Here is a 16,007-nt window from a genome sequence, read left to right on the forward strand (position 1 = left end):
GGATAGAGTGGATCCTGGTCATGATTAATTCTTGATTGAGGTTTCATACTGTCGGGGTTCTGCATGGGTCCTTTCCCTTTGACCAAAACTGATATCATCTCCATCATTCTAGCCATTTGATCCTTTTGTTCAAGTGATTCCTCTCGAGATCTTACTATCAAATCCCTCGTTTCTTGCTGTGACTTAGCCAGTTGTTCTTGTAATTCCTTCTAGACTCTTTCCATCCTTTCGATTCTTTCATTGAACTCAGCCTCCATTGCTCTAGCTTGTTGACGCGTTTTATACGAATGGCGTGGTTCCAGATTTGAAGTGTTGCAACTGCGAATTATATGATTCTAACCTTAGCGAATGATTATGGGATATGTATATGCAATGAATGGATGAATGGATGCAAAAAGAGGCGTTGATTCCAATTCAATTTCATTAGAAGAACTTCACTAGAAGAAAAATTTCTTTACATAGAACGGATGATTACATATACGACTTCGCCCTAATGCCCAAAGTCTTAACTTTCCTAAGAAGCCAAGCTAAGCTTTGGCCTCGGTCTGATTCCGACTCGTACTTTAAGGTCAATACAGCCTGAACTGCCAAGGTTTGCAAGTGATCAGGTATCTCCCAAACCTGAGCTATAGCTTCGCTAATGACATAGTCTCTATCTCTAATCTGGTTTTGAGAGTGGTGAAGCTGTTCTCTGTAATGGTCGTTGTTTATCTCAAGAAGTTCCACTCGAATTTTGCTATCTCGCAGTGCGGTCTCGAGTTCTTTTATTTTCCCTTTCAATTCTTCGATCCTACTCAGACTAGCCTTTAGCTTAATTATCGAATTATGGCTACGATGTTGCTGAAGTAATCTTTCCAATTCAGCCACCTGAGCTCGTAACTTCTCCTTTTCATTTTGGGTTTCTAACAAACTCTTCTTCAGAGTGTCCTCTCGTACTCGGGCATCTTGAAATCTTTTCTCCCAATGGTCGCTCTAGTCTTTTCCTCTTTAATCTCTTGACGCCATTGCTCCGACGTTTTACCTAATCCGATAGTTTTTATTGTTATACGAAGCTTCTTGTAATCGGTTTTCAGACTATCTAAATCTTCCTCGGCCTTGTTCTTTCCTTTCCTTAACTTCTTGGCCTCTAGCTTGTGGATATCGACGCCTAACCTTAACTTCATTTTATCTTCTTCTAGCTGCTCTATCTTCTTCCCCAACTCTGAGTTTCTTTTCTCAAAATCTTGCTTAATGATCTCTAACTTGGATGGGATGACCCGTAAATGCTCCTCTATCGTTTGTGTGTTCCCTTGATTCTGCCTAGGGATGTTGTCGTTGACTCTCCTACCCCACCACCATTCATACTCGGGGGTCGTCATCGGGCCTACAGTGAATCCTTTCATTCTTCAAGTTTGGTTCCATGCATCTAATATCTCGCGCACCCTCTTTTTATAATTGTTGTCTTTATAGGGGAACTCACATTGTGCCAACCCTTGTGTCACCGGTATAAACTGCCTTGATCGATACTGCCTTAACATCATCAGTGGAGCGTATCCAATGGCTCCCCATATTCCAGCCAGAGGGACCCAGTCAAAATCACCGCACCTATATAAGATCTCGTCAGGAATCAACCACGGAGCCCTCCATTCAACTTCTTCGGTCCTTTAAATTTTGGAGAATAGTTATCCACCTCTCTTCGGAGATGTCATCCCGCCTCAATGTGGCCACTAATTCTCTTAATGGGGAATAATCCTTAAAGAATACCCGATAGGAGACCTTCTCCACCTTCCAAAAATGACTGTGGAACCAAGCCAAAAGAAGCTGTGCGCAACCAATAAATCTTCCCTCGCCCGCTCTCCTGCATGTATTCAAGGATCGAAAAGTTTCTGCTAGGATTGCCGGGACGGGTGTGGTACCTTTATCAAGTCGATCGAATAAATCTGAGATGGCTTTATCTAAGTGTCCAAGTGCTTTAGGAAAGACGATCAAACCGTAGAGACTTAAGGCAAAAACATCAACCCTTTTCTTCGAATCCGGGTGCACAAGAATAAAATCCCTCAAATTCCTCCAAGGAATACATTTACTATCCCCTTTTTGCTTGATGTGGGCCGCAACCCATTGCTCGCTCATCCTCGTGATATTAATCAATTTCTTCAAAAAGGAAGGGACATTAACAGGTCTTGAATAGGCCCTATCGGCCTGAATCTTCGGGCAATTAAGTAACGTCATGTATTCCTCCACCGTAGGTACTAAATCAACTCCTCCGAAAATGAAGCAACTGTAAGCGGGGTTCCAAAATTGCATGAGGGCCCGGAACAAGTACTTGTCCACCTTTACATCGAGCAAATAGGGTAGGTCACCGTAGTTATAGTAAAAGAGTTGTTTGAATTCGCCATTCCAACTATTCCATATATCCCTTAACTCTTGCAGGTCATTCTGAGCCACACTGATGCGAGTGAAATCCCACAATTCCGATTCATATCCCTTGGTCAAACTATCTCCTTTCTCCTGTTGCGTTCTCTCAGACCACACTCGGACGGCCGCATTATCCTCCATTCTATCAAGAAATCCTTTTTCCATGCTAAACTCTTCTAATTAGTAACCGAACGTAAATCAACACCCTTTTATGATGAAATGTCATGCGAAAATGATCAAAATACAACAAGTTAGTATTATATACAAAGAATAGAATTCAAGGCAAATAGTGAGTAAATAAACACCTAATCAGGGTTTGGTGTGGTTCTACCTAGGGTAAACTCCTAGGGCTCATTACATGTAGTTTGGTTCTAAAGTAAAGGTACTGAACCAACGTGATTCCTCGATCCTCACCCATTATAGGTTCATACAGATCGAGTTCGATTTAGGGAATACATTTCCCTACGGCTATCTGAGGTGAAAACCTCACAAAGACGCAGTAGTGCGAATGTATCCCAAAGCGATCCACTATCCTATACTGGAGGTGAAGACCTCACGAAAGAGTAGTTTTCACTTCCACTTAAGAGGTGAAACCGACCAATAATGCGATGCGATATGCAAAGATACCTCAAAGAATTAAACCACTTAAAGCAAGCATATTATGAAGAGAGTCGCGAAAATAATGCACAACATGCAATGCAAGAATTTAAAATCGATTTTGATTTTTGACAAAAGACAAAAATAATCAATTTAAAGCTCGACTCGAGGTCCCCAATGAGTCGCCAAGTCGTCGAAACCATTCTTTTGAAAACGGGATCGACTTTGTTTGAAAGTGAAAATTAAAAAGGGAGTCGCCACCAATCTTTTATCAGGTGTGATTGGATCACCTTTGTTTTAATAAATCAATTTTAGTTTACTAAAACAGGGCCTTTGGTCTACGAAACTTGAGAGAATGAGTTCGGGAGTCAGTTATGTGCGAGGAAGGATTAGCACCCTCGACACGCCCAAAAAATTGGTACCGAATTGATTAGTTAGTGTCTTAATGTCGAAAATTAAAAATCGAGAAGGGACTTAAAATACGATCTTTTCTATTAATACTGATTTTAAAATTCTTGAATTAGCTTAAATAGATTTGTTTAAAGATTTCCTTATCTCGAGATATCTAAGTATCACATCCCGTAAGTTAAGACACAATACCATGAATTCCCGAGCACAAGGTCGTCTTTTAATTTAAATTGGAAATCAGTGCATTTCAAAACTCAAAAGGATATTTAGCTATTTAGAACCAACAAGAGAATCGAAACCCCGTAAGTTAGGGCACAATTCTTCAATGTTCCAAAATGCGAAACATTGCCTTATTTATTGAAATTAGTAAAAACATGAATAAAAACCTTTAAAGTAATGAACAATAGAATGATATAAAATAGGCGGAGACAAAAATAAATGAGTTGGAAATACATTGAAACAAATAATAAATATGACAATAATATTAAAACAATAACAATGCATGCGATATATTAAACGTAATAATAGTATCCAATGTGAAATAAAACAACGAATATATACATAATAAAGATATTAAGAGTATGTACTTAGAATATATATATATATATATTTATAAATAGTAATAGTGTTAGAAATATACTATATATAGTGTTTGAAGTATATACATAAAATAGTGAAAATATAACTAGTAATGTTAAGATATATATAATATATACATATGTATAAAATAGATATAAAAAATATGTACATAATATAGTGTAAAAATACATACATAATATAATTAAAATATATACATACAATAACATGTAGAAAATATATATATATATATATATATATAATATAGTATTAAAGATATATACATAAAATAGTATAATATATATACGTAATATAGAATTTAGAATATACCTAATATATTAAAAGAATATATATATAATATAATATTAAGAAATATAATAATAACAAAAAAAGAGGAGAGAGTGGGTGATTTCCACCACAAGGCCGCCACCGTCTCACCACTGCACCACCACGGCTATCGCTCGGTACCACCATACACTGCAAATGGACCTAAAAAAATGTTTTCATAAAAATGGAAAGCTTCCTCCTTTTATTTTTACTTTCAGATAAAAGAAACAAAATAAAACCGAAAGGAAAACAATAAGCAAACAAAGAACTTAAAACGAGAATAGACCAAGAAATCTCTTTTGCTTTGATATTTGATTAATCTCCAAAAAAAAAACTAGCCTCTCCAAAAACTAGCCTTTACAATAACTCTTCTCCTTGATTACTCTCAAAAAACCTCTCAAAAATCCTTTACAATAACTTTCTCCCCCAAAACTTCTTCCTCTCTTAAATACAAAATATGAGAAGGCTTATATAGCCATTTACCAAATATTTTTTATTGTTTATGTCTTCATTTGTAGGTACAAGTGGTGGTGGAGCAAGTGTGGCTAATGGAGTAGGTGGTGGAGCAAGTGTGGCTAGTAGAGTAGGTAGTGGAGCAAGTGTGGCTAGTGGAGTTGGTGGTGGAGCAAGTGTGGTTAGTGGAGTTAGTGGTGGAGCAAGTGTGGCTAGTGGAGTTGGAGGTAGCAAAGGCTAGGATTTAGTTGAGAAAAATTTAGGTTGTGGGCTAGGGTTTTTTATTTTGATTTGGGCTTAGGGTTTGGGCCATTGGGGTTTTGATGTAAATTGGGCTTTGGGTAGTTAAGATTTTGGGTTTTGGGTTTAATTTTGGTGGGTTAGGTAAGGTTAAATTGGGTTTTGGTGTAAATGGGTTAAAATTGGCCTACAACATGGCCCATTGTATAATTTAACTTAAAATTTTTATTTATTCAATTTCTTAATACCCAATGGTAAGGCCCGTTATTAGAAGGAAAGGTGAGAAGAAAAGAAAAAGAACCCAATGAAGCCCCGACCCATTAGAAGGAAAAATTAGAAAACAAAATGTCAGAAGTGGGATTTGAACCCACGCCCTCTCACGAGGACCAGAACTTGAGTCTGGCGCCTTAGACCACTCAGTCATCCTAACTACTTATTTAAGGTCTTTCATATTATATTTTATTCCTTATCTTTTATCTAACAGCTATGTATGTTAATTTGAATGTGGAAGCTAACAATTCCTCGTGAAGAAACTAAGTTTGTATTTATAGACTGTTGATACTGGTTATCAATGGGGAGGAGAGGAGTGCCAACTCACTTATGTTAGGTGAAGAGTCAATGAAAAGAGAAGGAGAAAGAGAATAGAGGAAATAGTGATGCTCTAAGGTTGGTATGTCGATGCTAAAGGGAAGGAATTGATTCGTGGTCCCTCATGCACCTAGGCTTATATAATGAGTCACTGCTTGCCTTGTAGTGCCACATAGTTAATAGTACAATATCTTGCATGTTTTTGCGGTCCAGATAGGTGGCAATGCCATTAGAAGTGAGCTATCGTCATAGAATGTACTATGTGGTTCTACTCTGATATTCTTGTCCTTAGGGTCGTATGAAGATAGTTATGCTTGGGTGGTCCTAACGAGGGGTGCGCAATAGGGGTAGTCAGAGGGTTGTTTGTCAGCTTGCCACCTGTCTTGCTTTGCTAGGGTATAATAGATGGCATAAAGTAATTTGAGGAAAATATAATTACTATGGTAGTAATTGTTGCACCTTCATATAATTATGATGAATTTTAAATACTTAGATGCGTTTGGTTAACAAAGTGTAATTACATTGTAATTCCCTATGTCATGTCTAATAGTATAAATTATGATTATTCAACTATATATTTTAAATTATAAAAAAATATTAATTATTATAAAATTTATTCACAATACTTAGAGAAAAAATTCTCTAAACAAGTGACAAAACTTAAAATCAAATTAATCTTTCTTTGTATGTAAAAAGGATAATGTAATTTTTGGCCCCTAAACTTTACGAGTAGGTCCACAATGGCCCCGTGAACTTTAAAATCGTTATTCATTTAAGCTCATTTTGTTAATGACTGTGGAAAAAAAAGGGATTATGTAGCTTTTAAAGCTCACGCGTTAGTTGTTTAAAACGTGTAGGTAAAGGACCTTGTACGATAAGCTTGAAGCTTTGTTCGGGAGTATTACATCACCCATCAAGTTTTTAAGGTTATTCTTTAATTATTAAATGATATTTATATAGATTATTGGCATATACATAGAGACTTAGATTATTATAAGTGTTTGGATTTGTAAAATCAAGTGTTGTTTGTAACCTCCTTGAAAGGTTAAGACAAGTTTTTGAATTAAAAAATTGGTTTGAACATGTTTATGACTTGGACTTTTGTTTAAATATGATTTAGAAATGTTTTTAAATGTTCTGAAACCATGAGATATGATTTGATGATATTTAATGATGTTTCAAGTATTTTTGAAGTGTTTTGGGGACATTAAGTGAGTGACGTCGCGACTATAAAGTTGCAACACCGCAACTATGGAGCCCAACTTTAGGACTTTGCTTTCCCATCTTCACGACCATATTAACTCAATCAGTCAAGCCGTGAAGTCATAAGTCCCTCGTCGCAACATTGTGCCCTTGTAGCAACCCTACACAAATTTAAGTCGTTTTAATCTTTCGGGGTCTATTTTCAGTTTCGATCACTCCTGGTCAACTCCATATCAATTTCTAAATGTTTTAAATTATTTTTAAAGTTTTCAATTTGACTAAAACATATTGTAATTATTGTTAAAGAAATTATTTAAGCTTTTAATTCTTAAATATTTCTTACTCGTACATGCTCCAGCAGGGGCGAAGCCAGAAAATTTTTTTAGGTGGCATGATGAAATTTTAATTTTTTATAGTTTATATCTTTATAATTTGTAAAGGATTAAATTGAATTTTTATAATTTTAGAGGGGCCAAAGTGTAATTTTACCTTTACTAATTTAAAATTTTAAAAAAAGTTTAAGGGCCAAAATAATAATTTTACATTTTAGGGGGGCCGAGGTCCATGCCAGCCCACCTGTGTAACGCCCCAATTTTCGGGAATCCTGTGAATGTTGGCATAGGTTTAATTATGTTAGTGGGCCTCTAGAAAGCCCAAGCTTAAGATAAAACCCGGCAATTTTAGTTAATTTTTGTTCCATAAGAAAAAGGGGGTGAAATTATGAAATAGGACCTATGTGAAAATGTTTGAAAATGCTATAGGCTAAATTGAAGTGGCCAAATAAATAGGAGTGCAAAATAGGAGGATTTGCATGACAAACCTCCCATTTTACATGAAGTGGCCAGCCATCATGTTGTTGTAGACAAAATGTGCACTTGATATCCATAATTTATGGTACAAATTGATACAAATTGATAATAGGTTAGGTAAATGTTCCATGATAATAGGTTAGGTAAATGTTCCATGATAATGGGTTAGGTAAATGTTTCATGATAAGAATTTCATGTCTTTTGTATTAAAGAATTAAATGGATGAAATATGAAGTTTTATTAAAAGAAAAAGGGTTGAAAAGAACAAAGTTTTGTCCATCTTTGTTCATCATAGCTGAAAGTTAGAGAAGAGAAAGGAGAGGAGAAAGCTCTTGAGTATTTGGTCATTAGGAGGAGGAAAATTGAAGGTAAGTTCTTGGTACCTTGCTTCTATTTTGAGGTTCATGAGTTCTTCTTGATTCTACCTTAACTCTTGAAGTATATTTTGATTTTTAGTTGTGTTGTGAGCATTTAGTCATGAATTAAAATGAAGGAAATGGTTGTTGTTTCATGTTCTTATGATGAAAAATGGAAGATAGGTGAAGTTGAGCCAAACAAATGAGCATGCATGTGCCTTAGATGTTAAAGGGAAAAATCAGCTAACATGTTGTGCTTTAAAATGATGAAATGAAGATTATTCTTAAGTAAAATCATAGATATTTGATGATTGATTGGTGATATACATGTTTAAATAACATGCATGCAAGGTATGTGTGAAAGAGTGATTTGGTAATAAATCTGCTTGGGACAGCAGCAGTAACGTGACTTTGGAAAATCACCATAAATTGTGGGAGAAGAATTAGAAGCTGAATAAATTATGTAATTAAAGCTTATTGAGTCTAGTTTCTAATGAAATAAACAAGAACATATTTTAAATTCTGTAAAATGAGAAATTTGATTCGTAATGAAGAGTGGTCAGATTAGTCAAACAGAGAAACATGGGAAACTTTGAGAAAATTCTGGTATTGATTGGATAAACCAAAAATTCTGAAAATTTTGTGGATAGAAGATATATGAGTCTATTTTCAGGGAAAATTAACGGAACTTGATTTGGAGTTTCATAACTCCAGTTATAAATAATTTAGTGACTGTTGCTCAGGAAGACAGCTTGCAGTGAAATTATGGTTATGTGGTAAACATTGACAAAAATTTGTTAATGAGTTGCTTATTGATTTCTTATAAGCTTACTATGATCTGTAGGTGTGGTTGGCCGAATATTGTAAGGGGTTAATACGTAGTTTGTATTTGAATAGTTAGATTAACGTGTTAGTAATCCAATTGTAGGCGGTTCGTGTGTGGATCTCGTCAGCATATCATCGCAAACAGGTGTGTAACTGACACCCTCTCATAGACTAGATTGGCAAAAGCCGAAAAGCTGAAATGCCGAAAAGTCGGTATTTTGGGAATTTATGAAAAGTGAATGCTCGTAAGATAGTTGGGTTTGTATATTTGGTAATCTAAAGTAATAAACTGCAGTACGCGCGATTTCGTACATTTTGATAATTTGGGCTTAATGGGCCAAAGATCGGGTTCATGGGCCAACGAGCTCAATTCGGTAAGTATGCACGGTAAGTGTTTTGATAGTACGTAAATAGTTAGGATATGCATGAAAATGCTAAAAGTAGCTAAATTACTATAATACCCCTATGTATGGAAAATTACTATTATACCCCTAGGTGTAAAATTACCGTTATACCCCTAGGGTTAATTTTGACTGAAAAGCATGACGATCTGATTCTGTATGATGTATGCCATGATTATATATCTGTTGCATGGGGACATGGGTTATATTATGGAGGAAGCGTTACGGTGGCTATGCCACAAATATTCGATCCGGTGGCTCGCCACAAATATCTCGATCCGGTGGCTCGCCACATATATCTGCTCGTGGCTCTACCACGATTATCAGATCTCGGTGACTCTGTCACATTATTCGCTCAGCAGCCATGCTGCAAATTACGTGGTGTGTAGCGGTTGGGTGGGTCGAGTTGTCTCCCACACGTGTAAGGTTGGTACGGGGTGTATACGGTTGGATATGGTTGGGTTTCGCGTAAACATGTAATATCTGCTCGCTCATTATGGGCCTATGGGCTTTATTCGAATTGCTCGGCTAAGGCCAACTTATTCTATTTCGTGGTTTGAGCTGATATAGGCTATGGTTGGGTTAATTTACACATGAGTTTCCTAAACTCACCCCTTTTATTTTCATCCACGCAGTAATCCCCAACCATAGTGGGCTTGGAGTCGTGAGGGAATTCGAGTGGCCACCCGCTCGAAAGTTTGATTTTCTTCGTGAACTGGACATCCTTTTAATTACGTTTGAGGTTTTGGGCTTTTAAATGTAATAAGGCCGCTTAATTATTTTTGATGGTTTTAATATGTGTTACTAAGATAGGCATTACTTATTTTAACTGTTGAAATTGGATAGATTTAGGGCGCGTTTTCAAAAACAACAATTGATTTCAAAATAATACGACAACAAGCAAAGCTTCCGCAATGAAAGTATTTTCCAAAATTAATCACTTTTCCTAAAAATGACTTAATCAAAATTGGTTTCCTAGAAATATCCATGACGTTAAGGTGTGGCAATGGCGGTATGCATGTCTAGGATTGGATCCGAAGAGAGTTTGGTACTTAAGCAGTCCGATGGACTCACCACCTCTTTTCAGGTTTCCTACCTGGTGCACAGCTTCCATTCACTTTAACCCTTAATGAATTAATCTTTTGAACATCAAGTACGATTATCTGGACTTAGAATAGAATTTTTTTTTTACGTTTTTGATGTGGCATGCCGGATCCAGCCATAACTTCTGGGCCGGGTTTGGGGTGCTACATTTAGTGGTATCAGAGCCTAGGTTGCAACAACTCGGCTGTGGAATGGGTTTACAAAAACAATGATTTTCAAAAACGAAAATTTTATAAAGAATGCGAAAAACTCGATTTTCAAAATTTAGATCTTTAGAAGGTGGCATTCCGAATCTCCACCTCAAGTCTGTAAGTATTACTCTGAACTCTTCTGAATATTTTTCTAACTTATCTGTCTGTACTGAAATCCTGCTAGGATACTCTAGATAGACCGACATCGAAACCATAGGAAAATCGATAAGAGATCAAATCGTAGCTAGACTTCGATTCTGCGAAAACAAACTCGAACTCTTGTCGATTCATAAAACATCTGTAATAAACATTGGAATATTAATTGATGCATAAAAATTCGTAATCAAGATAATACGATATGAGTACAAGAGGCCGTGGACGGAGCCGAGGAAGTGCTCGAGCGAGATCTTCGTCTTCGAGACATATGCCGGGCAAAAGAGGTAGAGTCTCATGACCGCGGTGCCGAGGATGATGCCCTGTCACAAGCAATGCTTCGTGTTCTGGAAAGGGTTGTCGGAGCAAGTTCGGGCAACAAAATTTAGGGATCTATTTCTGAATGACTTTGGGACTAATGGAACGGAGATATTTAAGGGCGTCTCTGGTATAGCCCCGAATGTGGCGGAATATTGGTTGGAGGCCACAGAACGGATTATGGACGACTTGGACTGCTCTGAGGAGATTGTGAGTGGGGTATCTGTACTAAGTCCTTTGGGTCACTCGGTTAGGGTAGATAAACTGTATAGAGATGTGCCCTTAGAAACTCAAGGTAAGATTTTCCCTGGAGATCTGATGGAGTTACCGTTCGGAGAGTTTGATCTCATTTTGGGAATGGACTGGCTTGTTAAGCATAAAGCGAGTCTGGACTGTGCTGCTAAACGAATGGTGTTAAGGACCACAAAGGATGAGGAGGTTATAGTGATAGGTGAGCGAAGGGATTATTTGTCCAATGTGGTGTCGGCTTTAAGAGCCGAAAAGTGGATTCGGAAAGGTTGTGAGGCCTATTTGGCATTTGTAAGTCAGTCAGAAGAGGAGGGACTGACAGTGGATAAGGTTAAGACCGTAAAGGAGTTCCAAGATGTTTTTCCAGACGAGCTTCTAGGATTGCCTCTGAATCGAGAAGTTGAGTTTGGAATAGACTTGTTGCCTGGAACGGCGCCCGTGTCCATCGCACCATATAGGATGGCACCGAAGGAGTTAGTGGAGTTAAAGGCTCAAATTCAAGAGTTGTTGGATAGGGACTTCATTAGGCCAAGCGTGTCTTCATGGGGAGCACCGGTGCTATTCGTGAAAAAGAAGGATGGTACGATGCGGATGTGCATTGATTATCACCAGTTGAACAAACTGACGATTAAGAATAAGTATCCACTGCCAAGGATTGACGATCTATTCGACCAGCTTAGAGGAGCTTCTGTATTTTCCAAGATCGACCTTCGATCTGGATATCATCAGTTAAGGGTCAAGGAGGTAGATATCCAAAAGACGACATTCAGGACTCGGTATGGTCATTACGAGTTTCTGGTTATGCCATTTGGACTAACGAACGCTCCTGCAGCGTTTATGGATCTGATGAATCGTGTGTTCCAACCATTTTTGGATCAGTTCGTAGTCGTCTTTATTGACGATATCCTAGTATATTCTAAAACTGAAACGAAACATGATGAGTATCTCCGTATAGTGCTGTAAGTATTAAGGGAGAATGAACTCTTTGCGAAGTTCAGCAAGTATGAATTTTGGTTGAGGGAGGTAACTTTCTTAGAACATGTGATCTCTGCTGAGGGGATTAAAGTGGACCCTCGGAAAATTGAAGCGATTTTGGAATGGAAGCCGCCTAGGTCAGTGTCGGAAATACGGAGTTTCCTAGGATTGGCAGGATACTACAGAAGATTTGTGGAAGGTTTTTCTGTGATGGCAGCACCTCTGACAAAACTCATAAGGAAAGGAGTACCGTTTGTATGGACTAAGAAACAGAGGGAAGCTTTTGAGAAGTTGAAGAAAGTTCGATCAAGCACTTGTGTTAATTCAAATGAGTCTGGAATGATTTTATCTTGTGTACGAAGGACGCATCACACGTGGGTTTGGGCTACGTGTTAATGCAAAAGGGTAAGGTGGTTGCATATGCATCACGACAGCTTAAGCCTCATGAAGGAAACTATTTGACTCATGATTTAGAGTTGGCAGCAGTGATATTTGCACTTAAGATTTGGAGACATTACTTGTACGGAGAAAGGTGTATTATATACACTGACCATAAGAGTCTTAAGTATTTGTTGACTCAGAAGGAGCTGAACCTTAGGCAAAGGAGATGGATTGAGTTGCTTAAGGATTATGACTGTTCGATCGAGTATCACCCAAGCAAGGCTAATGTGGTAGCCGATGCTCTAAGTCATAGAGCTGTATCTGATCTGAGAGCAATGTTTGCTCGTCTGAGTCTGTATGATGATGGAAGTCTGTTGGCTAAGTTACAAGTGAGGCCAACCTTGGTGGATCAGATTAAGGAAAAATAGTTGAACGATGAGTCTTTGGTCGCTCATTTTCAACAAGTTAAGGAAGGGGAAACTTCTGAGTTTGGGAGCCAGAAGAGACGTTGCAACAGCAATACCCTCATCTGTTTGGATTTGGTAAATTTCGAGGACGAAATTTCTTTAAGGAGGGTAGAGTTGTAACGCCCCAATTTTCGGAATCTGTGAATGTTGGCATAGGTTTAATTATGTTAGTGGGCCTCTAGAAAGCCCAAGCTTAAGATAAAACCCGCAATTTTAGTTAATTTTGTTCCATAAGAAAAAGGGGTGAAATTATGAAATAGGACCTATGTGAAAATGTTTGAAAATGCTATAGGCTAAATTGAAGTGGCCAAATAAATAGGAGTGCAAAATAGGAGGATTTGCATGACAAACCTCCCATTTTACATGAAGTGGCCAGCCATCATGTTGTTGTAGACAAAATGTGCATTTGATATCCATAATTTATGGTACAAATTGATACAAATTGATAATAGGTTAGGTAAATGTTCCATGATAATAGGTTAGGTAAATGTTCCATGATAATGGGTTAGGTAAATGTTTCATGATAAGAATTTCATGTCTTTTGTATTAAAGAATTAAATGGATGAAATATGAAGTTTTATTAAAAGAAAAAGGGGTGAAAAGAACAAAGTTTTGTCCATCTTTGTTCATCATAGCTGAAAGTTAGAGAAGAGAAAGGAGAGGAGAAAGCTCTTGAGTATTTGGTCATTAGGAGGAGGAAAATTGAAGGTAAGTTCTTGGTACCTTGCTTCTATTTTGAGGTTCATGAGTTCTTCTTGATTCTACCTTAACTCTTGAAGTATATTTTGATTTTAGTTGTATTGTGAGCATTTAGTCATGAATTAAAATGAAGGAAATGGTTGTTGTTTCATGTTCTTATGATGAAAAATGGAAGATAGGTGAAGTTGAGCCAAACAAATGAGCATGCATGTGCCTTAGATGTTAAAGGGAAAAATCAGCTAACATGTTGTGCTTTAAAATGATGAAATGAAGATTATTCTTAAGTAAAATCATAGATATTTGATGATTGATTGGTGATATACATGTTTAAATAACATGCATGCAAGGTATGTGTGAAAGAGTGATTTGGTAATAAATCTGCTTGGGACAGCAGCAGTAACGTGACTTTGGAAAATCACCATAAATTGTGGGAGAAGAATTAGAAGCTGAATAAATTATGTAATTAAAGCTTATTGAGTCTAGTTTCTAATGAAATAAACAAGAACATATTTTAAATTCTGTAAAATGAGAAATTTGATTCGTAATGAAGAGTGGTCAGATTAGTCAAACAGAGAAACATGGGAAACTTTGAGAAAATTCTGGTATTGATTGGATAAACCAAAAATTCTGAAAATTTTGTGGATAGAAGATATATGAGTCTATTTTCAGGGAAAATTAACGGAACTTGATTTGGAGTTTCGTAGCTCCAGTTATAAATAATTTAGTGACTGTTGCTCAGGAAGACAGCTTGCAGTGAAATTATGGTTATGTGGTAAACATTGACAAAAATTTGTTAATGAGTTGCTTATTGATTTCTTATAAGCTTACTATGATCTGTAGGTGTGGTTGGCCGAATATTGTAAGGGGTTAATACGTAGTTTGTATTTGAATAGTTAGATTAACGTGTTAGTAATCCAATTGTAGGCGGTTCGTGTGTGGATCTCGTCAATATATCGTCGCAAATGTGTGTGTAATCGACACCCTCTCATAGACTAGATTGGCAAAAGCGAAAAGCGAAATCTTTGAAAAGTCGGTATTTTGGGAATTTATGAGTGTCTGAATGCTCGTAAGATAGTTGGGTTTGTATATTTGGTAATCTAAAGTAATAAACTGCTATGACGCGCGATTTCGTACATTTTGATAATTTGGGCTTAATGGGCCAAAGATCGGGTTCATGGGCCAACGGCTCAATTCGTAAGTATGCTTGTGTAAGTGTTCGATAGTACGTAAATAGTTAGGATATGCATGAAAATGCTAAAAGTAGCTAAATTACTATAATACCCTATGTATGGAAAATTACTATTATACCCCTAGGTGTAAAATTACCGTTATACCCCTAGGGTTAATTTTGACCAAAAGCATGACGATCGATTACGTATGATGTATGCCATGATTATATATCTGTTGCATGGGGACATGGGTTATATTATGGAGGAAGCGTTCGGTGGCTATGCCACAAATATTCGATCTGGTGGCTCGCCACAAATATTCGATCTGGTGGCTCGCCACAAATATCGATCTGGTGGCTCGCCACATATATCTGCTCGGTGGCTCTACCACGATTATCAGATCTGTGACTCTGTCACATTATTCGCTTCAGCAGCCATGCTGCAAATTCGTGGTGTGTAGCGGTTGGATGGGTCGAGTTGTCTCCCCACACGGTGTAAGGTTGGTACGGGGTGTATACGGTTGGATATGGTTGGGTTTCGCATAAACATGTAATATCTGCTACGTTACATTATGGGCCTATGGGCTTTATTCGAATTCATTGCTCGGCTAAGGCCAACTTATTCTATTTCGTGGTTTGAGTGATATAGGCTATGGTTGGGTTAATTTACACATCGAGTTTCCCTAAACTCACCCCTTTTATTTTCATCCACGCAAGTAATCCCCAACCATAGTGGGCTTGGAGCTGTGAGGGAATTCGGAGTGGCCACCCATTCTGAAAGTTTGATTTTCTTCTGGTGAACTGGACATCCTTTTAATTACGTTTGAGGTTTTGGGCTTTTAAATGTAATAAGGCCGCTTAATTATTTTTGATGGTTTTAATATGTGTTACTAAGATAGGTATTACTTATTTTAACTGTTGAAATTGGATAGCTTTAGGGCGCGTTTTCAAAAACAACAATTGATTTCAAAATAATACGACAACAAGCAAAGCTTCCGCAATGAAAGTATTTTCCAAAATTAATCACTTTTCCTAAAAATGACTTAATCAAAATTGGTTTCCTAGAAATATCCATGACGTTAAGGTGTGGCAATGGCGGTATGCATGTCTAGGATTGGATCCGAA

General features: G+C 37.3%; 1 protein-coding gene and 1 non-coding gene across 2 annotated transcripts; both read right to left on the reverse strand.

The window, feature by feature from the left end:
* Positions 1-1,385: 1,385 nt before the first annotated feature.
* LOC128285447 (uncharacterized) lies at positions 1,386-2,535 on the reverse strand. The gene is made up of 2 exons (XM_053022938.1): positions 1,670-2,535; positions 1,386-1,584 (listed from the first exon to the last, which is right to left on the reverse strand). The coding sequence occupies exons 1-2, from the start codon at positions 2,533-2,535 to the stop codon at positions 1,386-1,388; spliced, it is 1,065 nt and encodes a 354-aa protein (XP_052878898.1).
* Positions 2,536-5,341: 2,806 nt separating this feature from the next.
* On the reverse strand, positions 5,342-5,425 carry TRNAL-CAA (transfer RNA leucine (anticodon CAA)). Its single transcript has one exon. It is a non-coding gene; the product is annotated as a tRNA-Leu (tRNA).
* Positions 5,426-16,007: the final 10,582 nt, after the last annotated feature.

This window comes from Gossypium arboreum, chromosome 12 (assembly GCF_025698485.1).
Source record: "Gossypium arboreum isolate Shixiya-1 chromosome 12, ASM2569848v2, whole genome shotgun sequence".
Taxonomy (NCBI): domain Eukaryota; kingdom Viridiplantae; phylum Streptophyta; class Magnoliopsida; order Malvales; family Malvaceae; genus Gossypium; species Gossypium arboreum.

Excerpts from the sequence above, each read along its gene's own strand:
- LOC128285447 (XM_053022938.1), bottom strand. The coding sequence starts at position 2,535 with ATGGAGGATAATGCGGCCGTCCGAGTGTGGTCTGAGAGAACGCAACAG. Across the intron at positions 1,585-1,669 it reads GATGACATCTCCGAAGAGAG|GTGCGGTGATTTTGACTGGG; the intron begins GTGGATAACTAT and ends GATCTTATATAG.